The sequence below is a fragment of the Podarcis raffonei genome, chromosome 3, assembly GCF_027172205.1.
Source record: "Podarcis raffonei isolate rPodRaf1 chromosome 3, rPodRaf1.pri, whole genome shotgun sequence".
Taxonomy (NCBI): Eukaryota; Metazoa; Chordata; class Lepidosauria; order Squamata; family Lacertidae; genus Podarcis; species Podarcis raffonei.
Genome location: NC_070604.1, coordinates 82,584,090 through 82,610,736, shown reverse-complemented (window position 1 = coordinate 82,610,736; position 26,647 = coordinate 82,584,090). Strand labels below are relative to the sequence as shown.

Here is a 26,647-nt window from a genome sequence, read left to right as displayed (position 1 = left end):
GCGGGGATTCGAACCGCCGACCATGCGATCGGCAAGTCCTAGGCGCTGAGGTTTTACCCACAGTGCCACCCACGTCCCTATTACAGAAGAGTATTTCTTAATTGCCAGCACAAATTGGCAGCATAGAAAGGTCTTCAAAAAGTGCTATAAGGCAGCCCTGTTCAGGGAAGTTTTTAATATGTAACGCTGTACTGTTTTTAACACTTGATTGGGAGCCGCCCAGAGTGGCTGGGGAAACTCAGCCAGATGGGCGGGGTATAAATAATAAATTATTATTATTATTATTATTGTTGTTGTTGTTGTTACTACTACTACTACTACTATATTATATGCTATATTTTATGTGTGTTACCCAATAAATTGAGATTACTTTTAAAATCAGTTATATTTAAACGTTGCAGCCCTAATTTCTCAGTGTGTTTTGATAAGTGCTGTGGTTTTGTTTGTTCTCATTGGTCATATCCATATCATAAAAAAGACTTGTTTTGTTTATAAAGCCTGTAAAGCACCATATATGCTGCATTCATTCATCATCATCATCATCATCATCATCATCATCATCATCATCTTTTTTTCATTTCTGCTTACAGTACAGTAACACTCCAGAGAACACAAAGATCCCTCTCCTGGAATAGGAAAGGAAGGTGGTGGCTAGATTGCCTCCATTTCCCCAATATTAAATGTTCCTTGTGGGACACTGCACAGGGTATAGGTTGGCGAAGGTCCCCTACAAACTGTGAAAGATGATAGGGAGAGGAGCTATTGTTGAGGCTACTGAGCAAATGAGGCTGTGGAATGTGGGCACAGAGCAGCCCTTTCTCCAGTTTCAGTAGACCATGTTCTGGCACAAATTAGCTATCAGGATGTTATTAAAACCAACTCCAGATATGCTCACTCCACCCTGAAGTAGTGATGTGTCAGGAGATGCCTGTGCTTAAATGTGGAGGGAAGGGCTGAGAGAGCTGATAATGTTCTGCAAGGTGAGTTACTAGTTGCAGCTTCTGCCTATGCCATTTAGTACCCCCTCAGGCCCTGGACTGACTCTACACCTCCCACCCCAAACTGGTCTTTCCTGCCCAGGGGGATCCTATTACTGTAAGCTGGCTTCCCATGCCCATTAAGCCTTTCTCAAGCAACAGAGTCCTTGGGAGCTCTGGTGTTCTGTTTGGTTGGTCTCTGGTTCTGGGTTTGTTTCTGATTTATTTTTCAGTCTGCCTGCAAGCTTTGTCCTATTGGTCTTGGCTGACCTCAGACTGCCACCCTCCGCCCAACCTTGATATGATGTGACAGCCTCTGCTAAAGCTAGCAAATTCCACATTAATTAAACCTCAAAAGCTGTCATCGAAGCCTGCGCAAGGGATTTCATTGACATTTGTCTAGCTTGGCTGAAAGTTATTCCTGAGATTGTGAGGTAGCCGAGGACAGTCCTCGCCTCTGTGCCATGCTAGATCTGAGGCAGTCAGAAGTAAACATGGCCGGAATGGAAGTGAGGCGTCTGAGGATGTGGACTCTGCCTCTGCTTGTGTATAAGGTGATGAGATGGCTGTGAAGCAGAGAGGCAAGCAACGAAAGCAACAAACACAGCAGCAGCAACAACCAACAGAAGTTTGTGAGGGAACCTTGCCATTGTTACGAAAAAGGAGCAATGCAGAAGCAAGCACCAGGTGGCTGGAATGGTAAACAGGAAACTGATGTTATTGGATTATACCGTGGGAACCAGGGACAGTTTGTAAGGTGCTCTGAGAGCCGGATGTTACCTCAGAGCAGCACATGACCCTGTACTGGAAGTACATGGGTGGGGTTTATTCTCTCTCTGCAGTTGGGAATCAGAGTGTACAGACATGTTTCTCTGTACTGCTGTAAGACAGAAATAAAGACATGTAGATATATTTCTGTCTGTCTCTTTCCCCCCTCCCTGGGGGAGGAGTGGTGTGTTCTTTTCACGTTTGAAAAGGATCGCCGAAGAGACCTCCCTTGATCTTGCCGGCAGGCGCTGGCAGGGGAGGTAAACAAGGATTCAAGCCGGGCACCTGGAGGGTGGCCAAATTCCTAAGAGCTGGAGGCTCTGCTCGCTTGAATTCCGACAGCCATAACCTGAGAGGCAGCAAGGAAAGCTGTTATGTACTGAGTTGAATAGGATCCAAACTGCTGCATTCTGAATCCTATTGTTCTAGGACCAATCAGACTGCTGCAATTTGGATCCTATTGTTCTAGGACCAATCAGACTGCTGCAGTTTGGATCCTATTCAACTCAGTTCATAACAAAAGCAGAGAAAAGACAGACATAAAAGTGGGAACAGCTAAAATAGAGGACTGTAAGTGGGGGAACTTACACGAGGGTGGCGCTGTGGGTAAAACCTCAGCGCCTAGGACTTGCCGATCGCATGGTCGGTGGTTCGAATCCCCGCGGCGGGGTGCGCTCCCGTCGTTCAGTCCCAGCGCCTGCCAACTTAGCAGTTCAAAAACACCTCCGGGTGCAAGTAGATAAATAGGGACCGCTTACTAGCGGGAAGGTAAACGGCGTTCCGTGTGCTGCGCTGGCTCGCCAGATGCAGCTTGTCACGCTGGCCACGTGACCCGGAAGTGTCTGCGGACAACGCTGGCTCCCGGCCTATAGAGTGAGATGAGCGCACAACCCTAGAGTCTGGCAAGACTGGCCCGAACGGGCAGGGGTACTTTTACCTTTACCTAAGTGGGGGAACTACAGAGCTCCAAGCACTGGCAATACCTGGGTGTGTGTGGAAAAGTGCCTATAGAAACTTTATTTGGTGATTACAGCTGCAGAGTTAAGCCTCACAGGAACCTTATGATGAAAAGTCACAGACTTCCTTGGGAAAAGAATGAGTGACTCACCAAGTTTCCTATACAAAACTGAATAGACTTAGGGCTCTGAAGGAATTCTGTTAAGCTGCTCCCTCTTTCTGGTGCTGTAACTAAGGACGCCCACTTTGCTTACCTTACAAGGCCATGCCTCCTGTCTCTCATGTAATATTCTGGTGAGGTCTATACGAACTTGCGATCATGGAAGGCTGAATATCTCTGCTAAAACAATAATCCAGGCATTTTCTCCTGCTAATCAATTTGTTGTCTTCTTGGCAGGCAACCCAACCACTGTTATTCTGGCAGGGACCATGTTCTCCCTCTGGTCTGGGAACTGGTTTATTTTCTCTTTGAAAAGTTGCCAGGTTGTTTCCCTTGCTGAATCTGCTCCTCTGCAGTATAAATTATTAATCCGGCAGCTTTTGAAATTCCAATACTGGTCTGGTGCTAAAAGAGTGCTATATTTGAATTGGTTAATGGAGCCACACTTGAGAGATCCCATTTCTACTGTGCCTTCGCGGGTTGCTGACCTACTTTTGGATTTCCCATCTTAAAAAGCAAAATGTTTATTTGGGATTACACTTAATGGCCGCAAAGCACTTCTCACTTCACTTCTTTTACAGAAGTATTAAGAGCTAAATGAATCTTGCCATCACCATGACCTGGCAGTCTTGCATATGCAGCCCTAGCTCTCCAAGAAAGCAAGTCAGGCAAGATACACACAGCAAAATAGAAAGCAGAGTTATATGTACTGCACGTGACAGAACCAACAGTTTCCCCATATAGCAGTGAACTGTGCTCAAGCAGTTTCTCCTGTGTGAAGCATCTCTATTTATTGTGCATTTTTCTAATTATATGCAGTAATACAAACAACACTAGTGGAGTGAAGGGGTCTGTGGCAAGAGCCCAAATGTCAGTGGGTGGGTACGCATTCTCCACAGCTCCTTCTGGTTGCACGGAGGTTATCTGCAATCTTAGGCATGGATCTCTCTCTAAGCCAAAGCTGGGGCATCTTTTTCATCCTGAGGACCACCTTGCCTTCAGGGCAACCTTCTGGGGGCCACACGTGCCAGTGGTGGGTGGGGCCAGAGGCAAAAGTGGGTGGAGCAATGAATATAAAGGTTACCTTGGGACTGTGTAGCAAGCATCAGTGCAAGGGTTTCTGCATGTGCAATGGAACTTCTTCCCTCTCCTCCCCCTGTGCACCCCTTAAATCTGTTCTAGGGGTTCTCTGCCCAAGAAAAAGAAGCCTGAGAAGGTTTGGGGAGAGTGTGTACACGGGGGCAGGAGTTCCACTGCACAAACATAAATGGGGCATGTTTAGGTCGTTTTCAGAGAGAAAGCCACCCTGTAAACAAGGGGTTTTGTTTCTTGAAGTTGAATTTTAAAAAAGAGGGAGATCTGCGGTTCAGTGCAAAAGACCTAGGGATGCGTAATGTTCAACAAACACGCACGGGCCACCCCCATACAACGCCCCTGGATACATGATGTGTGCTGATAAGAGCTTCACAAACTCTACTTCTGCTTGCCATGTGGACAGAACTGAAACTGAAGTAGGTTAGAATCTGGAGCCTACTGAGTTCATGTCAATGGCATATGAAGCAAGGTGACCAACAGTGCAGTTGCAAGGGGATTATTCTGTGGTTCATAATGAAAACATGCAAAGTTTGGGTTACCTCCTAGCATGCTGAGACTATTGATGACGACCTCAGACATGTTATATATGGTACATTGGTTTGTATTTCCAACTGTGTAATGCTGTATCTTCTCCCACACTTTTCTTTTCCCCCATTTCCGCTCCCTACCTTTTTTTTATTTTTTATTTTACTACTTCAGGACATTCATTTACTCCTTCCTCCGAAGAGGCAGGCCTTTCCCATTGGAGAAGCTGTTTTTTGGTGTGCTGTTCTGCATCTTTAATGGCTTCCTTCAGGGTTACTACTTGATTTACTGTGCCGAATACCCAGATGACTGGTACAATGACATCAGATTTACATCAGGTAATTATAGTTGCAAGAAGTCAAGCATCTGGCCATCTAGTTAATATGAGCTCCGCCAAATTTACAGAGTGTCAAATCATAGACAATGTTGTCACAATGTCAAGGCAGGAAAACAATAGTATGAATAACAGCAGTGGTTCAACACTTTGCAAAACCCAAGGTGCCAAAAGACTTACTGTTGCTGCAACAGGCCCACACAGTTACCCTTGTGGAAGAGAAAACACATGGGGAACAAGCTGTGTAACCATAAAGACAGGCCATTAGAGGGAGCAATTTGCATGTTTCAGACTTACGCAATTGGCATTTGCTAGTCATCCTCTACAGTGGTACCTTGGGTTAAGTACTTAATTTGTTCCGGAGGTCCGTTCTTAACCTGAAACTGTTCTTAACCTGAAGCACCAATTTAGCTAATGGGGCCTCCTGCTGCTGCTGCGCTGCTGGAGCACAATTTCTGTTCTCATCCTGAAGCAAAGTTCTTAACCCGAGGTACTATTTCTGGGTTAGCGGAGTCTGTAACCTGAAGCGTACGTAACCTGAAGCGTATGTAACCTGAGGTACCACTGTATTTGCTTTATCTGTTCTTTTCCTTCTACATGTCTTCTCTCCCACCCACCACCCACTTAAAAAAACTTTTTCTGGTTCCCCTCCCCCATGCAAATTAAGTTCTAGGGCTGAACCGTAGCTCAAACGAAACCCTGGGTAAATAAATAAACCCTGTGCAGATAAATACATATATTAGTGAAAATACCATACAGAAATGCATCACTATAGGGGAAATCACTTTGCAATTTGATCACTGCTGCAGGCCTCACTTGGAGTCTGCCTGGCAGTTGGAGGAGGAATTTGCTTGTCTCTGCTCCTGTTGGAGGTTTGACCATGGAAAGCCAAGAGAGACATGGCCAAGGGAAGAGTAAAGTTCAGCCACTGCAGTGTGTGCTTTCTTCAACTAGATCAGGGATGTGGCTCTCAATACATTTGATGGACTACATCTCCCATCAGCCCCAGCCAACTTGACCAATGGCCAGGGAAGATGGGAGCTGTAGTCCAGCAACCTCCGGAGGGCTGCAGGCACCCTGTTCCTGAGCTAGATACACAAGCAGTGCTGCCCAGATGCTCTTCCAGTCCCCTTGCCCAGCCTGCCTGCCCCTGTTGGGAGAGTGAGTGAGACAGGTAATACTTACCTCTACTTACCCGGTAAACACTCCTGTGTGCAGTGGCCATGTGTTCTGCTCCATATGGCCAAGCTGTGATCCTGAAAGGCAAAAGGAACTAAAAGATGTTGGCCAGCAGTAAACATGGTTACACTAGAGGTGCTGGTATTTAGGAATACTCCTTCTGCATGGTGCATTCTTACACAGTGCAGACACTGTTCCAAACTCTTGGGGGAGAGAGGACTGGTTAGCCAATACCAACTTTCCATGCTGCTACCTGGCTGTCCTTTTACTTAGGTCTGGCCCAGGGAGTGACGCTGCCAGCCAGCTTCCTTTTTCTCAGTCTTAATGTTGCCCTTGTAGAATTCAGCAGGCAAATGAATGGAGGGAAATCTGGCTCTGACATTGGCTCTGGCTTCACCTACTGTCTGAGCTCCCTGCATTCCTCTCTACTCATCTCAATGGGCACCAACCACCACTGCTCTTCACAGACAGAGAGCCTCTTATGTCTTCTTCCAGATTAGGGTTGCCACCTGCCCTTTATAATACAAGATTGTCCAGCATTCCAATGTACAGTGGTACCTCAGGTTACATACGCTTCAGGTTACATATGCTTCAGGTTACAGACTCTGCTAACCCAGAAATAGTACCTCGGGTTAAGAACTTTGCTTCAGGATGAGAACAGAAATTGTGCTCTGGCGGCGCAGCAGCAGCAGGAGGCCCCATTAACTAAAGTGGTGCTTCAGGTTAAGTACAGTTTCAGGTTAAGTACGGACCTCTGGAACGAATTAAGTACTTAACCTGAGGTACCACTGTAAAATGCTACATCCTGTATCAATACAGTTTTGTCCTGTATTTCAGGTCTCTCTCTCTTTCTGCCAAGTTAGGGATCCTCTCCAAATGCATGTGTTTTAAAGGGTGTGTGAAAGATCATGTATTTAAGCTCTGAGTAGCCAAGCACAGACAGATTTCCAAATTCATATGTGTGTACACGTGCATGTGATAAATTATAAAGGGGCAACACCCTCCCCAAAAATCACCGCCCTCCTTGCCCTGTATTTTGCCAGAACAAAGGTGGCAACTCTATTCCAGACCTAGTTCCAAGACTGCCAGTTGCATGCATGTGCACACCCCCACACCCCCCACACCTTGATGACATCACCATAGCCAGGCAAAATAGGGAAGAAAGAAAGAATGTCATGACAGTCACCTTCCAGAAGTTTCTCCTGTTATCTAGTTTCTGTGGCAATGCTCTATCCCAAGTTTACATTACGAAACAATATACCGAACACACCAGGCCAAGGCTATTTCCTTAACAAAGAAACTAAGCAGTCTCCCTCTTCTGCAGACCCCAGTCTCCCAGCTCTCAAACTGCCATGTTTCATTATAATATGGATTCTCCCTTCCCTTGCTTGCCTGTATGGGGCAATTAACAGCGCTTGTTAAACAGGCTGGCTGTTTGAGCACAGGGCTTGAAATCAAATATTTTAGTCACCCAACCAATAAATACTCCATTCTCTGCTTTTAGGTCTCTTGTTGTTCTTGTTTGGCATGGGAGTCAATATTCACAGTGACCTCATTCTGCGCCAGCTAAGAAAACCTGGGGAGCTCACTTACAAAATCCCACAAGGTATGTCATTCTTTTCCCAATTTCCTTGTGGGGAGCCCGTCCCTACGGTTTGAGAAACATGAGGGTAGGTGAGGAAGACACCAGCAGGCCACACTATTAGTCACCTGTCATTCATCAGAAGTGGTCACTAATAAGCAGAGTAATGTAGGAATGAGAAACCTATGGCCCTCCAGATGTTGCTAGACTTCACTTTCCACCATGCCTGACTATTGGTCATCCAGCTGGGGATGATGGAGTCCAACAACATTTGGAAGGCCACATGTTCACCACCCCTGAAGTAATAGGATCGTGGTGGGAAGCTGAGAATGCTTTCTAGGATAATTTATCTGAGCAGAAAGTCAAAAACATTTCTGACCACAGGTAAAGGTCCTGGTGAGGCCAACCAATCATTTATTACCTTTGGAGCCAATGAGAGTGCCAGAACAGTAAGGGGACAAGCTAAGCACCCTCCTTACTGCCACATTGGCCCTGTTTTGTGTCTGATTGGCTGAGCCCGCTGCCACTCTTCCCCTGGAGCTAAAGCCTCAGCTGCCAGTGCAACAAATGCAGTGGTTTACTGCTGGGACATGTTCCCAGTTGTTTGGGGGCTTCTTGGACTGTGCAAGACCCCCAACCTACATCTGGTAGTTCAGGCCTAGTGGAACAATTGATGACAGGCCCATCAAGTCCAGTCTGGCCTTCTTTAAATCCTCTTGACCAGCAGTACTGAACTCAAAACTCTGCGCCCAGGACTTCTTTTTGCCATTGCCACACTAGCAAAAGAACTTTGTACAACATTGTTCTGCAATTGCTTACAATTGGCTATGGGCCCTGGGAGCTATAATGGCTAGGGGGTGTTGAGACCATCTGGCCACCGCCATGGCTGCAGTAATGGCAGCAGGAACCCCGTTGGGTTAATGCCAGCCCTGGTGGCAACATCCTTAGGATGTGTAAATGAGGCTCACTTTCCACTGTTCAAATGTGCTCATACTAATTCCCTTTCGTGCAGGAGGACTGTTTGCATATGTATCAGGAGCAAATTTCTTTGGTGAGATACTGGAATGGTTTGGCTATGCTATAGCAACCTGGTGCCTGCCAGCTTTTGCCTTTGCCTTTTTCACACTCTGCGTCATTGGGCCTCGTGCTTATCACCATCACAGGTATCAAGCATGCTGTTTGTATATTCTTATTCTTATTTTTTTTTGCTCCTGTTTGTTTGTAATGTGATGAGAGGGGCTTAATGTATTGTTCTAATTTACCATTTTGAGGGGGTTTGTTTTTTAAGGGATGCCCTCTCCTTTATGCAGGTTCCTCTGGTGACTGCTTTCATTGCATCCCAGAGGAAGGGGTTGTTATGTCACCCACATCATTGTCCTTAAAGTAGTTTTGGAGAGTTTTCAAGAGATCCTCTCTAGCAACTTGGCTTGTGGTTAGGATGGGACTGAAGGACCACGATGGGGTACGTAGTTTGTGCTTCCTCTCCTATTTTGAGGTAGCTTCTACTGGGGCGTGGTCTGTGGTTTTAATGTTACGAATGTTTGTTGTTTCTACCAGGGGGATCAGGCCTTATGTGAGCAGAAAGCTGTCCAGTATGGACATTGTGCCATGGCATCCAGACTGGAATGTGTGGCTGGTGCCTCCTGGGTTCTTTTCTCCCCAGATGTCATAAAGGATTCCGGGTTTTTTAGCATTTTTAGTAATTTGTAAGAATTTCTAATTGTTTGGGGTTTTCCCTCTGAGGAAGGTTGCCCAGGGGGTAGTAGGATGGATGTCTTTTTGGGAGGTGCCTCTCATATTTAGGTTGGGGTCACCTCCTAGGATTGCTTCCCCTTCGGAGATGAATTTGTTTAGTGCTTTCTAGATGAACTCTAGTATTTATTTTTGTGTGTGTTTGGGGCATACACTATATGGAGCCAGTTGTCAGTTTAGTTTTGCCATCTGGTACCTCTTTAGCAAAAACGAATCTGCCTTTGTTGTCTTTTACCACTGTTGTGGCTTTAAAATTTTGGTCTCTATTGAGTAGTATGTCTACTCCGTGGGCCTTTCCTGACCAAGGTGCCACCCATTGTTGACTGAAGCAGGGTTTGCTCAGGAGTTTGCTTCCTTTGGGTGGGTTGTGTATTTTCTGTAGGAAGGCAATGTGTGGTTTCATGGTGTTTACATACGAGGTGACGTGTTTTGTTTTGATAGGGTTTCCCAATCCCCTCACATTAGTGTAATTGCTTTTAAGCTAGCCATTTTGTATGTCTATTTTATAGGATGATTCCCTGCCAACCTGTCTAGGTTGTCCTGTGTTTCTCACCTTATATTATTGAACCTAGTGTGCTGTGTTGGGCTGAAGACTGGGGAGTAGGTTGTAGAGAGTAGGTTGTAGAGAGTAGCCTATATGTAGTTATATAGGTATTTGCTTGGGGTAGCTTGGACCATTTGGCTCCCAGCCAGTTGGTCCTGTGTCTCAGCTGGCATGGATGGCCTTGTTTGAGAACAGGCCACCCCCCCTTTTGCTTGCAATAGGGGTGGGTCAGTGAGACAGTGACAAGTGCTTGTGTTGGGTGTAAAGTTTATAAGCAATGCTGTCAGTATTGTTACCAATACTGGTGGTCCTCAAGAGCTCCGCACGGCTATGGCGTTCGCCATCTTGCCTCACTGGAAGTCCCTTATTCTTATTTTATGTAATTTTTTTTGAAAATTTAATTATACAAAAGAAAGTGAAAAAAGAAGAAGATATATATAGCGGGGGGCACTGTGGTCTAAACCACTGAGCCTCTTGAGCTTGCCAATCAGAAGGTTGGCGGTTCAAATCCCTGCAGCGGGGTGAGCTCCCATTGCTCTGTCCCAGCTTCTGCCAACCTAGCAGTTTGAAAGTATGCCAGTGCAAGTAGATAAATAGGTACTGCTGTGGTGGGAAGGTAAAAAGTGTTTCCGTGCACTCTGGCTTCCATCATGGTGTCCCGTTGCACCAGAAGCAGTTTAGTCATGATGGCCACATGATCTAGAAAGCTGTCTGCAGACAAATGCTGGCTCCCTCAGCCTGAAAGCAAGATGAATGCCACCTTTGACTATATATATATGTAATGTATGTTAATACAGATATTATTAATAACTTGTTAAATTCTGTATAAACTCATTCCAAATATTGATATATTTATCCAAATAAAGTCTGCATCTATAAGCAATCCGTCCTTACATTTTGAGTGCTGTTATGTCTTCAGTCAATTGATTAAAGGGGAGCATATTTTTCTTCTTCCAGTTCATCAATACCAGTCTTTTGGCCATTGTTAGGGCACATAGACACGGGACGCGGGTGGCGCTGTGGGTTAAACCACTGAGCCTAGGGCTTGCCGATCAGAAGGTTGGCAGTTTGAATCCCTGCAATGGGGTGAGCTCCTGTTGCTTGTTCCCTGCTCCTGCCAACCTAGCAGTTCGAAAGCACATCAAAGTGCAAGTAGATAAATAGGTACTGCTCCGGTGGGAAGGTAAACAGCATTTCCGTGCGCTGCTCTGGTTCGCCAGAAGCGGCTTAGTCATGCTGGCCACATGACCCGGAAGCTGTACGCCAGCTCCCTCGGCCAATAAAGTGAGATGAGCGCCGCAACCCCAAAGTCGGTCACAACTGGACCTAATGGTCAGGGGTCCCTTTACCTTAGGGCACGTAGAATCCATTTTTGTTGTCCAGTTGACCTATAATAGGCAGATAATTCAATGCATGTGCTTGATATATACATGAAAAGCTGCTTCATGAGAGGGAGATTTACAGTGCAATCTGGTACATGCCTACTCAGATGCAAGTCCCATTGAGATCAGTGGGCCTTATTCTCAGGTCAATGTATAGGACTGTAGTGTTAAACAAGAAAAGAAGCCAGGGTGAGACACAAAGCACGCGCACACACACACAAAAACACACTGGCTGCTTCTCTAGATTAACACTAGTTTACACACCGTACACTGAAAGTACCCCCCTCTCAAGTACCCTGGGAACTAACAGAGCTGCAGTTTCCAGCACTCTCAACAAACTGCAGCTCCCAGTATTATTTTGGAGTGTGTGTGTGTGTGTGTGCTTGAAATGCGCTTTAATTGCACTGTGTGTATGCAGCCCTATACAGACAAACAACTGCACAATTCAAAATAATTTCCTTTGAAACCCTGAAAAGCTTGGGTCCTGGATACCTGCCATCTCCTCCTGTATCAGCCTGCCTGCTGCCTAAGATCTGACGGAGGAACCCTTAGACATGTCTCACCTGTTGTGGAAGCCTAGTTGGCTGTGACAAGAGTTGGAGTTCTCTCAGTAGCTGTATCCAAAGTGTGGAACGCCTTGCCCCATCAAGTTTACCCTCTTTCACTATCTTCTGCCAGCTAGTATTTTTTTTTAAATTCCAGCAAGCATTTGCTGCGATGATAATTGTTTTTATTCAGAGTTTGTTTCTAATGTATTCTGAAATACAATGAAATAATATAACATCATCAATAACCTTCACACAGGGCGGTTGGTGTCACATGGCTTAGAGGGCGTGATTTTTAAGCATGGAACTGCTCTTTGTTCTAAATGTACAACACACATATAGCTCAGAGTTGTCGGTCTGCTGATGTTTTCTGTCTTCTTGGGTCTCATCTTGATAGATTCATAAATTCACTCCCATCTCCATGGTGTAGCAGCTTATGGAGGAGGATTGACTGTAAGTATACTTGGTAAATTCGTATGTCACACCAACCCACGGTTGTAACAAACCATAATTCAGTTGAAACTATGGTTTGATTTTAGTTTGCTAGCCTGTCAGAAACTATGGTTTTTCAATATAACATCACACTAAATCACAGCATCCTTAACCATAGTTTGGTTTGATGTCTAATTTCTGTCACTGCAATACTTATGTTCACCATTGCTCAAATCTGAAAGTTGAATGGAAACTCCAAGTCCCTCTCATCAAAACATTTTAAATATTTGCCACAAGCAGCATAAGATGTTGAAAAACGAGATTCTACTTTCTTAAAGCAATATGTGCAGGTCTATATCATTTTGGCCATTTTTTGTTTTCATTGTGTGTCCCTTTTGTCTTTTCAGGTACTATCACAAGAGGTTCACTGGCTATCCAAGATCTAGAAAAGCCTTGATTCCATTCATATTCTAGAGGCCAATTGTCTGGACTTTTTGAGCAGCGGGGTGTATTTTGTGTGTTATTTTACTGTATAACTTTAATTATGAAGTTTATTATTAATGTGTAAAATGCTGATGTGAGTTTCAAAGGGAAAGAAACTTGAATAGTGCTATGTTGCCAGTTATACAGAGTGTTGTTGCTGGATGGAAACAAGTAATCACAGTTCTGTGATTCATCGTCACAGTTTTTGATTTTTTAAACAACAACAAAAAAACAAGTTTTGTCAAGCAGAGTGTCAGTGATTTGCAGAGGCGCCTAATGCTTTTATTGTGCACCATTATTCCACTCAAAATGTCTGCACACACACACACACAGTGCTTTTATCCCTAGCAATGCTGTTTTTTGTTAGTAGGAATTACTGAAGTTTCATCTGGGCCTGTCTGTAGTTGTCACTGCTGTAGCTATACTGAAGACTCTGAAAGAAAATATCTGCTTTTTTTTTTACTGGTAATCTTTCTATTCTGCTCCTGTGGTCTTCCCTATAAAGAGCAACAGGTCGTCTATGAAAAAGTAATTCCTGGTTCCAAGGCCTCTTGCTGATGGAGAACAATATTTCATATTTTCCCCCCTCCAGGTGGACTGATTATGATCAAGAATGGGCTGCTGTATTCCCAAAACCGTTATGTAATTTAAGTGAATGTGTCATTTCCTTGTAAAACATGGCTTGTTAACTGAATAAGAAATAAAATTTTTGTTCCAAATTTAGCATTTCATTTTACTAAAAGAATAGCCCAGGTAGCCTGTTCTAGCAGAGCACTTGTATCATAGCATCTTGTATCATACAATATATGGATTTATTCATAACTTGTTCAATGTTATCTTCTGGTTGTTTCGGATCATGCAGATTTCTTTGCTTTAAAGGGGTGGCCAACTTCCGAGAGACTGCAATCTACTTTCAAAATCAAAACCTGGTGGTGATCTACCCCCGTTTTTTAGGGGTTCAGGTCAAAGTTGTTGAGCTTTCTGGGGGGAAGGGAAATGCATCTACCGCGATCTACCAAAACCTTGCAGGGGTCAACCAGTAGATTGCGATTGACATGTTGGACATCCCTGCTAAAGCATCCACTTTTACTTACACTTAAGACAAGAAAAATAATATGCTCAGCAAAAATAATGTACTTAAATAATAAATGAAACAAGTATAGTGGTAACTTGGGTTACAGACGCCGCTAACCTGGAAGTAGTACCTCGGGTTAAGAACTTTACCTCAGGATGAGAACAGAAATCGCGCGGCGACAGCAGGAAGCCCCATTAGCTAAAGTGGTACCTCAGGTTAAGAACGGTTTCAGGTTAAGAACGAACCTCCGGAACGAATTAAGGTCGTAACCAGAGGTACCACTCTATTTCAGATCAGGTCCTGCCTGAAAGCTTACAGTATAAGACATATTTTAAAACACATTAGGAAGAAAGGAGAATCAACTGCATGTACTTTACCATTGAGCTATGACCCACTACATTGATGTTCAATTATTGGTGTTGGACCAAGCAATTACTGTACAATGTAAAACTCTTTCCTTGTGTTTTGTATTTCATTACATTTATATCTTATCTCCCCTCCATAGAATTCAAGGTAGAATTTTAGGGAGGCCTGTCACCTAGTGGCAGAGTATGTGTTTTGTATGCAGAAGGTCCAGGTGCAGGTAAACAATGTTTCCGTGCGCTCTGCCTTCTATCATGGTGTTCCATTGCACCAGAAGCGGTTTAGTCATGCTGGCCACGTGACCCGGAAAGCTGTCTGTGGACAAATGCTGGCTCCCTCGGCCTGAAAGCGAGATGAGCGTCGCACCCCAAGTCATCTTTGAGTGGACTTAACCGTCCAGGGAAACCTGTGCCTGAAACCTTAGATAGCTGCTGCCAGACATTACTGAGCTAGATGACCCAGTTGTCTTCCTCTGCTCCTATGAAGCATACAGAGGTTTCCATTAAGGCCCTGACTAGATGCAGAGCTGCTTAACTTCAGCACAGCTTTCAGACCACTTTCTGATGCTTTTTAAAGTATTGCTTTGTTTGAAACAAAGCTTTGAGTTGACAATTCTGTCTTCTGACCATAACATTTTAGGTTGATTCAAACACTGTCCGCACAGAGCAGTCCTGTGAATGCAGCATCATGAAGGAAGCAATATCTGAACCAGCATGCCACAAATTAAAATCCTATTTCCCGGTAGTGATTAGTTCCATAAGATTCTCATACAAATGCCCAGCAGGCAGCAGGACTGCTTAGATTTGTAGATGCCCCAGGTCAAATGTGTCTGTTCCAATGGAATGCATTTCATACTCCTCAACAGGCTCTTTGTACTTGTGTTTGAGCTTGTAACATAAATGGAGCTGTACCAAAATACTTTTAATATAAGGGAGGCAACTATCAGGTAAGTCCTCTCTTTCAGATCACTTGAAATTGCACCTTACAGGCAAGTATACTCAGCAAACAAGTTTGCTGAACTTTCAGGCTCAGCCAAGCTGTCTTCACTCAAATGTGTAGTAGAATGAGAAGAGATGGAGTGAGGTTGATGCTGCTAGGAAACTATAGACTCAAGAGTCCTGCTAGACTTGAATTCCTGCACAGACATGGATCTGTATTTGAATATATTGTTGCAGTTCCAATGGTCCGTTGAGCTGCAAAATCATTAAGGGACCAGATACATCTGTTACTACCCTGCTAGTCTGTATGACACTTGGAGTTATACAGACAGAATCAACTGATTGCATACCTGCTCTGTTTTATGGATGACAAACAATCTCATGGTACCCATTTCCACTTCTATTTCTATGAATGTTGGAGAGGGAGATAGAACCTAAAAGGCCTCTTTACGGGTTCCTAACTCAGGTTCATTTTATTTTTGTTATATTTATATGCAGTATAACTCCCTTTCACCAAAGTCGTCAGGGTGGTATATGTAGTCCTCCTCCTCCTCCTCCTAATATTAAATGGCAAGAACACAAGGAAAATGTACTTCACAGGGACAAAACAACAGCCTATACCAGTTAAAAGGATCAGACCAAAGGCCTAACTAGTCCAACATCCTATTACCCATCATGGTCATCCAAATGCCTATGGGGAAGCTTCCAATGGGAATATGAAGTCTGGTGAGAAGACCCTACGAAAAGATCTTATTTTCATCACTAGCTACAAATATGCGAACCTGAACTCCTTGGAGGAAAGGTGGGATGTGCAATTAATGTATCTGGTTAATTTTCATTGATAGGCTTCTCTTCCATAAATTTGCCTAAGCTTTACTTGAAACTGTGACACTAATGGCTATCACTGGATCTTGTGGTAGTAAATCCCATAAGTTAATTATGCAGAGTACGAGGGAGTAAAATGCCTCTTGGGAGCGATGCTCTAAGTTCCGCTTTCAGTGACTTCAGTCACTTTTCCTAGGCAGCTCATTCTGCCACCAATTAGGTCTGCTTTTTTTCTAGGTTTTGCAATGCCCTCTTCTATTAAATTATTCCTACTCTACTGGAGAACAGTAGAATTCCCATTATGCTGTTTCTGGCTCATTGAGCCTGTAATTACTTTGGTTTTGATGTCAGTAACCATTTATCACCGATTAAACATTTAATCAGCAGATGAGCACAGCTTTCAAACAAAACATACATGCATTGATTACACATTGCAAAGCACATCTATTATTGATCATCAAGGTTGAATAGCTGCCAATAAGGAGAGTCAACACAGAAATATCATGTGAGCATGCAATTAACAATCCTGCCAGGAAGGCTGAGATGTGTCTCCATTTTTAGGCTAGTGTATTCTCGGTAAAACAGAATCTTATGCAGCGTTGTTAATTTTTTACAAAAAAATTTTTTACTCTAAAAAAATTTTTTACTTACTTTTTTACATGTTTTACTCTAAACCATTGTTGCCAAGCATGTACGGGATCTTGCTGAATTAAGGATTTTAAAAAATGAAACAAAACTACCGTGATAAGCAAGGCACCCTTCATGTAGGCAAACAAGAGGCATTATCCCAATTCAAGGGGACTTTCCAACCACGCAAAAGGACTTGAGGAAGGTGTGTAGCAGGGCCAACGCATGGTGTATTCTGGGGACTGCATTTGGCCCCAGAGCTTGAGGATTCACATCCCTGTTGTAAATGGGTTCCGGACATTAAGTGCTGTGCTACCGTAGCAGAGGCACTTAAAGGTGTATGTTTAATGTATATATGTTTGAAGCCGCCCAGAATGGCTGGGGCAACCCAGTACTACTATTACTACTACTACTGTTAGATACAGGAGGTGTCATTCATGGACAGCCCTAGGCTATAACATACCTAGTACGACTGCATTTCATAGCAAGATGGGGTGGGTTCTCTCCTCGATAGGATGGCACTTATTCATTTGGTTAACAAAATTTATATACTGAATGATTATAAGAAAACCTAAGCGGTTCATAAAAATATAAAATAGAACATTCTCAGTATAAAAGTTAAAAACAGGTATTTAAAAAGATTTCAAGAGATTATTAAAATCAACAGTAGCTAAAAAGAGATAAGGCATATATAACTTCTACATGTCTGAATTGGCTTGCCTAAACAAAAATGTTATAAGCAGGCACCAAAAACAATACAGAGAAGGCGCTCGCTTCCAGGGAGTTCCAAAGCAGTAGATGCTGCCACACTAAAAGAGTTAATTCTTTGTTTCTTTAGATTTTTTTTTGTTTCTTTAGTTGTCAGTCTCTCCCTGAAATGAATGGATTTGGATTCAAACAATGGGCCCAGAGGGGCAGCCTATTGTAATGATAATTTGATTGGATATGTCCTATGTAGAAGACTGATATCACCTCCCTTGAGTTGGCCAATATTCCTCCATCAACCTCCTTCCTTTTGTTGCAAAGTAAACCAAACTGAAGCTCCAGTTACAGATAGGTAGCCGTGTTGGTCTGCCATAGTCAAAACAAAAAATGTTTTTCCTTCCAGTAGCACCTTAAAGACCAACTAAGTTAGTTCTTGGTATGAGCTTTCGTGTGCATGCACACTTCTTCAGATGGTATCTGAAGAAGTGTGCATGCACACGAAAGCTCATACCAAGAACTAACTTAGTTGGTCTTTAAGGTGCTACTGGAAGGAAAAAAAAAATTTTGTTCAAACTGAAGCTGTTTTTATATCACATAGGCAATACTGCAGTAGTGTCTCTCAGGCTCTTGTGGCTAGCTAGCATCTTTCCAATAGTCTGGAGGGCTGCAATATTTAACAGGGATTGGCAAAAACTGTGCCTGACTTTGAATGAGTTGAAGGCAGCAATGGATACAACTCATCGTATCTAATACTCCCAAAGCAATCTGTAAATCTGAAACACAGACCGGAGGCTAGTTTGTAGACATGGGTCTAATAATGCTCATTAATAATTTTGTTTCTTTGTTTTACATTTCTGCATCACCATTTTACTTGGTGGGCATTCAAGGTGGTTTACAACTCACAAATCAACAAAAGCACACTAAAGTCCCACTGAAGGAGCTCAGAGTACTCAGTTGTGGTCTCATCTGTGTCAGAAGCTGATACAATATAGTGAGGTCTGTGGAGGAATACTATTATATAATAAAAAGTGCTCATTACTTATGAAGGCATTTCAACAAGGGAACAGTATTTCTCCCCTTTTTCCTTTTGACTTCTGTTTTATGAGCACTAGAAATAGACTTCCCAAATGCCAAAGTACAACACAGGAGAGAAACTTGTTTAAATTAAATATGACATATCATTTTATGACAAGACCTGCATTAAATTAAAATGGTCATTACCTTTGCCCGAGGAAGTAAATAATGGTATATATTTAAGTTCTAATTGGTTACATAACATGGTTATCCTGGAATAGTATAAGGCAAAACACTGGGGCAAAAGGCTTCCAGATAATGTATTCATGGCTGTCAAACTTACTTTATCCAGAGAATGCAAAGGCAGCTTTTCTGTTCCACTGTGCACTGCCTAATAAGTGTTCTTTGTTTTACTGAAAAGCATAAAGGTTATGAATGCTGTCAGGAAGCACATATTGTATCAAGAAAGTGGATTGTAACATTTGGGGGGCAGGCAAGGCCACACGCACAATTAATACTAGCTCATATCTCCACAGAAGCATAGAGGTTTGTGGCATTCTTTCTTGACACAAAGAGAGGGAGAAGTTTTTCATACATGAAAAACATTGACCTATCAACAAGGTATAATTAGGTATGTATGGATGAATGTGTTAGGTTGTATATGTCTGCCTGTGCTGTAATTCTTATGTTTGTAAAATATTCTGTTACATTAGCATATGAGTGTGGTGGCTGCATTAGAGTTTACACTTTAGGCAAGTCTGTTTATGCACACTTACTTGAAAGTTGTTGGTTCAAGGAAAAAATTGCTATACAAAAGAAGAATTCCTGGCCAATATCTAAGTTTGGGGCAAATAATCTTTGGTGAGAGAACCCCAGCAAAGATTTAAAATCACAAAATATGCAGCAAAGTAAGACGTGAAAATATAGACTGTTAGACCTTTAAAATATGCCTTTGTAAGTTCTAAAATTTCCCTCTTCCCCTACCACCCGTTTAGTTAAGTTTAAAATGGTTTACCTACAAACTCTTCAAAGGTCAGATTCATGTGCTTCAGAAAGTTGCACAGACAGTAAAACTTGGCTTAGTTTCAAAGCAGTGGAAGTTCCTAAATTATTGGTTATAGGAAAACAAGAATGGCTTGTGAGAGCCATGCAACTAAACTGGATGCTCCAGCTTAGCTTCTTCACAGGTTGAGCTTCTCAGGTAACAAGGTCTTGATTACCTAGTCCCTTCCCAAGGCGAGCTAAGCTTGGCACGACAGCTTACACTATGGTTTTAACCCTTTTGTGCATTAATTAGACCAGGGGTCAGCAACCTTTTCCAGCTGTGGGCCGGTCCACCGTCCCTCAGACCATGTGGTGGGCCGGTCTATATTTTGAAAAAAGAAAAAGAAGGGGAAAAAAGAATGAATTCCTATGCCCCACAAATAACCCAGAGATTCATTTTAAATAAAAGGACACATTCTACTCATGTAAAAACACGCTGATTCCCAGACCATCCGCGGGCTAGATTGAGAAGGCAATTGGGCTGCATCCGGCCCCCAGGCCTTAGGTTGTCTACCCCTGAATTAGACTTAAGCATCTTGGTTATACAAAGCTGGATATCCCACAAAAGTAAATCTCACTTAATTCAGTTAAGCTTATTTCCCAGTACACATGCAAGATTTGATAAACAAATTGAATGGCAACTCCAAATACAGTGGTACCTTGGGTTAAGTACTTAATTCGTTCCAGAGGTCTGTTCTTAATCTGAAACTGTTCTTAACCTGAAGCACCACTTTAGCTAATGGGGCCTCCCACTTCCGTCGCGCTGCCAGAGCACGATTTCTGTTCTCATGCTGAAGCAAAGTTCTTAACCCGAGGTACGATTTCTGGGTTATCGGAGTCTGTAACCTGAAGCGTCTGTAACCTGAGGTACCACTGTACTAGCTTGCAGTAATAGCTTCCCAACAATATCAAATACTAGCTGGGGTTGAGGGGCAATTTTCATAGGGGCTGCAGCACAAGAGGCATTCATGTTGCTCCTCCAACCCAGTTCTTGCACCTTCAGAGCTCTTTTGTAAAAGGAAAAGATCAGAAACAAAAAGGCAAATTATGCAGTTAATGTAATATGTAGCTTGGACCTCATCACTTCCTGGTTTTCATGTGACTGCAACTGCATACAACTCAATACAGGCAGTCAGTATGGGCTGGGTAAAAACTCCAGGTCCTAAGAACAGCACTAATGCCAATTACAATCTTCACTTCTGGAGTGATCATGGACTAACTGAACAGAAAAACATTCACACACCTACCAGTGCTGCCCTTGTAATAGACTTCAGTAGGAAAGTTATTACCAATGGAGATTTCCACTTACATAGCATATGAGACATAGGTTTTGAATTGGAGAGTGGGGGAATGGCTAGACATTCTGTACAGGTTGCTATTTTCAAATGGCTTCTGGCAGTCCTTCAGCAGCACCAGAGCAATGCATTTTTATGATTCAAACCCACCCAGAGATAGCTGTGGGCAGGATTTATGCATTGCAGAGTGTTGGACTAGATGACTCCCGGGATCCTTTCCAACCCTACAATGCTGTGTAAAGTTGGAAAAGATTTTTGGAAATTGTTTATTAACAAACATAGCCACTGCTGCAACGTTATTAGTAGCCAAAAAATAATAATAACAAAAATAAATGTGTAATTGTAAGCAGATGGAAATTACAATCTTACAATCTTACAATCACAACTATGATGCATTCTGTTTGCAGTTGAACACTAAGAAAATATAGTACAATAGGCATCCATTCTATCACTGGTAATCTTTTTGTGCATTTGTTTTCATCCCAAATCATGTCATTTTTGTCATCCAACTGAAAACTGCAATTAACAGTAGGCCTTTCCTATGTAACAGGACAGCAATATACAACTCACGCTACCTTGAATGTGTGAACAAATAAATTTCACGGCAGCTGGGTTCACAAGAGACTTGGGAGCTGCTCACCTGACAAAAGTTAATGTAAATATAATAATGCCCTGGGAGGACTGACTTGGGAGTAAGCCCTGCGTATGTTAAGATTTTTATTAAAGTTTTATCATAATACGGTAAGATATAGAAAACTAATGGAAATAATAATTTTTAAAAACAGCTACAAAAAAGGAAAAAAGAAACAGAAAGAAGCCGGGAGAAAGGAAATACAGTAGAATTAAAAGAAAAGGAGAGTAATTCCTATGGTACACAGCTGCCCTTATTGCCAAGTAAAGATGCGTCAGATCGTGGCCCACGTGAGCACATGGCCAACGGAAAGGCCACGGCCGCCTTTTAAACCTTCAAGGAAAACCCCCGCCTTCAAGACGCCCGAGACTGTCTCCTCCGCGGCTACGTTCGAAGCGGTGCATGCTGGGCCTTGTAGTTTGGCGAAAGCAGCGCCCGGGTGCTTTCCGCTCCTACTGCTTCGTCAGGCTTCGCAAGGCGAACAATTAAAAGAAACAACAGCAAGAGCTCAAGAATTTGAAAATTCCCGCGGCTGCTGTGATTTGTTCTCGCGAGAGGTCAGCCTTCCTCCTCCCACACCCCCCAGCTCTCCTCCTGCTTGCCGGTGAGTGATTGCGGGTGGGGGGGAGGAAGAGGACGACGACGACGACGAGGCGGCTGCTGCTGCGCAGACAGATACCGAGCGAGAGCGCGCGCGGCGGCCGGCGACTGAGCAGGCCCGGCGCAGAGAGCCCGCCCGAGGAGGGGCGCACGTTCGCCGGCCTTCCCCAACCGCTGCGGCGGGTGTGAGAGAGAGATGTCGCCTTTCTGACGGGAGGCCGAGCGGCGGAGGCGGCAAAACCCGCCTGAGCAGCAGGTACCGCCCGCGAAGAGGGAGGCCGGCGGGTGGGTAGGCGGGCGGGCGGCGGACCAGGCTGGTAGGCCCTGTTTTGGGCCGGGCGGCCTGAGGCGGGCCACCCCCAGGCTGCTTATGTAAGCGTCTGCGGGTGGTGCACATGGCTCTGCCGGGCTCTTCTGGCGCCTGCCTTCCCCGGGGAAGCCTCCCTCGCACACGCCCAGCCTCGGAGGCTGACGGGGGCGAGGCCTCTCCTTCGCCCTTTGCCCTCCCGAGCGCGGGGACGCCGAGGCGGCCCGTCGGGCTGGGGAAGGCAAGCAAGGCGGCAACTGCAGGCGGGGGGGGGGGTGCGGCGTGCTGCTGTCGAGCGACTTAAGCGAGCGTGGCTGGACGGGGGCGGCGGCCTGAAGGGGCTCTTCCGCCCGACCCCTGCCCGCTGAGGCGAGGGGGCTCCCCGGTTCGTGTTCCGCTCGCGGTCCTGTCGCTTTGAACCTGCGCTCTTAAAACTACAACACGGCGAACATGTGACAGTTCGTGACAAACAACTGAAACGGTGGAAGAACAGCCATTTTTCCCCCCTCGAGGGCCATTGCGTAGAGTTATAATTTGCTTTCCGATTCCTGGTTCTGCAGGCTGGATGGTTTTAATTTGAGGTGAGGGCACGTGGGCAGCCCGATTCTGGGTGCAAAGCAAGACTTGATTGCAAGGAAGCGTGCGTGCCATTGCAGGCCCTAATTACTTGGGAGTAAGTACTATTGAAATAACCCGGGCTTGGTTCTAACTCGGCATCATAGAATCATGATGTTATTGGGTTGGAATGGTGTGGTAGAATCCTGAGTCAGGGTGGATATCGTCTCTTAAGGCTGTAGGTTGGAGATGGCATTTATGAATGGGGACTAGAGAAAACCATTCTATGTTCTTTTGTTTCTTGAGTCTTAGCTAGTGTGCAAAAGTTGATCATTTTAGAGTTGAATGATAGAATGAGATCTAGATTTGAGAAGTGGCAGATGCTGATGGATCATAGACAACCAAATTGTATCAGTGGATGGGTATAGGTGACTGGTATCTTGCTTTGAATTCAGTGTTTGATAAGAACCATACAGTACCAGAATACATTACGCAGAGAACTTCAGCCATCTTCATAAACAGTCTTCTCTTGTGAATGTTTGACTACAATGTAGATGTTGTTCAATATTGCCATGAAATCCATGTAACTTTTTAGTGCCTGTCTCTTGGTGTGTTTTAAAAACATGCATGCTGTATTTGGCAGGACTATAGAGAGGTTGGGGTAAAATAATACCCCAAATAATAAGCGTACTGGGTCCTTATTTTATTGTTTACTATCCTTGAGTTTACTGTAAAATCGGCTTTCATTGTTTCAGTTCAGACTTAACTCTGGTCAGGTGTAACTGTTGGGTCCTTGGTTGGGCTTATTGTGCATACTTCTAGATATGTTTGCTGATATAGTGGGAACAATACTAATTCTTGGTCCTAACAAAATAAACTGATACAACCTGTGTGTGACCTGGTAGATTCAGTGCCCACTTGGTTTTTTTCTACACTGGGCAGTAGTTTTATAAAATAAAACTCTTTATTTTATTTTACTAGGCTTCTTTTTAAAATTGTACTATTCTGCTCATATCTGCTGCACCTTTATTGCATGTATACAACTATGTAAAATATAACTTGTTAGGTGCCCTGGAAACATTTTTATTTTTTAGAGTAGCCTATTAATCAAGGCTGGCTTTTTATTTTTTAGAGTAGCCTATTAATCAAGGCTGGCGAACCTGTGGCCTGCCAAATGTTGCTGAACTACAACTCCCAACATCCTGGACCATTAGACCATTGACTAGAACTGATGGAAGTTGGAGGATAAAAATGTCTGGAGGGCCACAAGTTCCGCACTTACAATTTTAATGTAAAATAAGTATTTCACTTCAACAAAGATATGTCCATAACTTCAAATGTTTCATCTGCATCAATCTGAAACAGCTTACTGTGTGTTTCAGTCAAATGTTTCCTTTAAGTTAGAAGGTGCGCAACATGTAGAATCCCGTTGTCTTGCAATACTTGTCCTGCTCATTAGCTGGATGAAATTGTGAATCAGTTCAATATGGAGTGAACACTATGACCACCCTACATGAACTTCCTGTATAAATGTGTTCCTCATCCCGCTTGTTTTTCTTCTGTACCAGCACTTGGATCTCTGCTTATGACTCAGTGTAATAACCCAGTGGAAAAGAACCTAAGGTATCTTTAATGACTAGGTCTCCTGTTCTTTTAAAGTTTCAAATAAAAATGATTTATATTGTCAGGCATTCCTGAGTTGAGCTTTCTTATCTCCTAGAAGATGTTGTAGTAAACATATTTGAAAGCATGGCAGCTGAAGAGTTTAAGTCTGTAAGCCAGAAAATGTCTTACCAGTTTGAAGTTTTTACTATTTGAAATCATCATTGTTCCGTTGTGGTAGTTAGTGTTCATTATAGGTTGCGGGAGAAAGCGAGGGAGATTATTATTATTACTATAATTAAATTTGTATACCACCCTATACTTGTGGGTGTTAGGATCGTTCACAAGATAAAAACACAAAATACATAATCAAAATAAAAACAAAACCAACCCAATAACCCTTCCCCTCCCCCAAGGGCATTGAATGTTAATCAGGCAAAGGCCTGATTAAGGAGGAGCATTTTTTCCTGGTGCCTAAAGGTGTATAATGAAGGCACCTGGTGAACCTTCCTGGATTGGAGTTGAAGGGTGAAACTGGGGGTGTGATTTTGGAACCTGTAAGGTAGTCATCTATTTCTACCCTTAGCTGGCATTGGAATATATTCTATTTTATTTATCATTTATTAAATACATATGGCTCCGTATCAGTAAATATTCCCTGGGTAGTTTACAATTATGACAATATTTTTAAAAATACTAATTTTAATCAACAAAAAGCAATAAGATAGCAAATACTTTCCTTTATAGGAGACAGCGTAAGTGGTATGCCACTCAAATTAAAACCATGATAAGCCACAGCAGCTTGAAGTCAATTTTAAAATGCAATTAAGAAGCTTGGTTGAAAAAAAGGTGTTGACCTTGCATTGAAAAGACCATAGAGAATGTCCCAGCCAAGCTACTTTGGAGAGACTATTCTGTAAAAGGGTACCATTGCCCTCTGCCTGGTAACCACTTACCTCACTTCACTTGGTGGGTACACTTGCATCAGAGCCTGAAGGGGATTTAGGCAGGCATATGCATATCTCAAGTGACCTTGCCTGAAGCTGTTTAGGGCTTTATGGATTAAAATCAGCATTGGTAGAACTCTTCCATAATATAATCAAATGTCCAGTCCCAGTAATTTGAACTACCTTCAGTTTCTGTACCATTTTTAAAGGCAGCCCCACATAGAATACAGTGGTACCTTGGGTTAAGTACTTAATTCATTCTGGAGGTCCGTTCTTAACCTGAAGCACCACTTTAGCTAATGGGGCCTCCCACTGCTGCCGCGCCACCGGAGCACGGTTTCTGTTCTCATCCTGAAGCAAAGTTCTTAACCCGAGGTACTATTTCTGGGTTAGCGGAGTCTGTAACCTGAAGCATCTGTAATCTGAAGCATATGTAACCCGAGGTACCACTGTACACTGCAATAGTCTTTCATACAGTGTGATTAGAATCAAAATAGATGTAAAAATATCTTGGGGTGGGGAAGCAGAAAATTGATTTTAATAGAATGGACAGTTAATTTATAGATGCCTCATGGACCCCATTGCAATGTGAATAGAAAAGCAAGCAGCCCTAATGCCACAGATTTCATGATTTTTCTGGGCATTCATCAAATTTAACTCCCTACTGCAACTCTAAAATATTTTGAAACAATTGAGTAGCTGCCAAAGGAGAACAACTTATCCAGAACTGAAGAGTGAGATATAAATGCCTTAAGTAAAAATAGAAAAATAGTGAACGTTTAACTGTTTCAGAAGGTGGTAGCCTGAAGTCAGAAATTTGTGCAAGCCACAAATGAGTGATCCATCAGTCTGCTGGATGGTGGTCTTCAGGATAAAAATCCTACTCTTTAACAATGAATAGCTGTTCAAATGCAAGTCAATCTAAAAATGGAAGGGGAAATCCTGATTTGCAGAGTTAACTCTGATAAGCAGAGTTAGAGAGGAATAGATCTATATTAGATGTACATTCCTTCCAAGTAGAGATCCTCTAAACATTGGTCATTTAGGGATCCTGTGTAACTGAGAAGGAAGTCCTGCAAAGTTAAGTAGTCTTTATGCTCAAGTAAATGTATATAAAATTAAGTGGTCAAAATTTGCCAGGCGCATTTTGTAGATGGGTATAGGCCATTTGCGACCAAGTGAAGATGCCCAGGAGCAAGGATGGTGCCTGAAGTCTCCACCACTTGGAGGTGCATGCCTGGGGATCCTTGGATCTTGACTGTTTTCACACACTAGGAACACATCCTGTAGAATTATGTTATATTTTGCACAATCAGAATGAATTTCAGGAACCAAAAAGTCATATTAAAAAATTCGGCTTTTGAGCTGTCTGGCCCCGAAATGGCAACTAGGTATTCTGTTTTG

At 43.3% G+C, this 26,647-nt stretch overlaps 2 protein-coding genes across 6 annotated transcripts in view; both read left to right on the top strand.

Moving 5' to 3' along the window:
* SRD5A2 (steroid 5 alpha-reductase 2) overlaps window positions 1–13,434 on the top strand; it is a 28,007-nt gene extending 14,573 nt beyond the window's left edge. For both annotated transcript variants that reach the window (XM_053382734.1, XM_053382735.1), the window contains exons 2-5: window positions 4,657–4,820; window positions 7,500–7,601; window positions 8,590–8,740; window positions 12,640–13,434. In XM_053382734.1, the coding sequence (XP_053238709.1) occupies window positions 4,657–4,820; window positions 7,500–7,601; window positions 8,590–8,740; window positions 12,640–12,706 (484 nt within the window). In that variant the 3' untranslated portion in view covers window positions 12,707–13,434. The remainder of the gene's footprint in view (window positions 1–4,656; window positions 4,821–7,499; window positions 7,602–8,589; window positions 8,741–12,639) is intronic.
* Window positions 13,435–21,688: 8,254 nt separating this feature from the next.
* Window positions 21,689–26,647, top strand: part of AHCTF1 (AT-hook containing transcription factor 1) — a 50,440-nt gene continuing 45,481 nt past the window's right edge. For 2 of the 4 annotated variants that reach the window (XM_053382729.1, XM_053382730.1), the window contains exon 1: window positions 21,689–22,088. The gene's annotated coding sequence lies outside the window, so the exon portion shown is untranslated. Of the gene's footprint in view, window positions 22,089–22,497; window positions 22,721–26,647 lie in introns of those variants that run through there. The other 2 variants (XM_053382727.1, XM_053382728.1) reach the window with 2 other exon arrangements.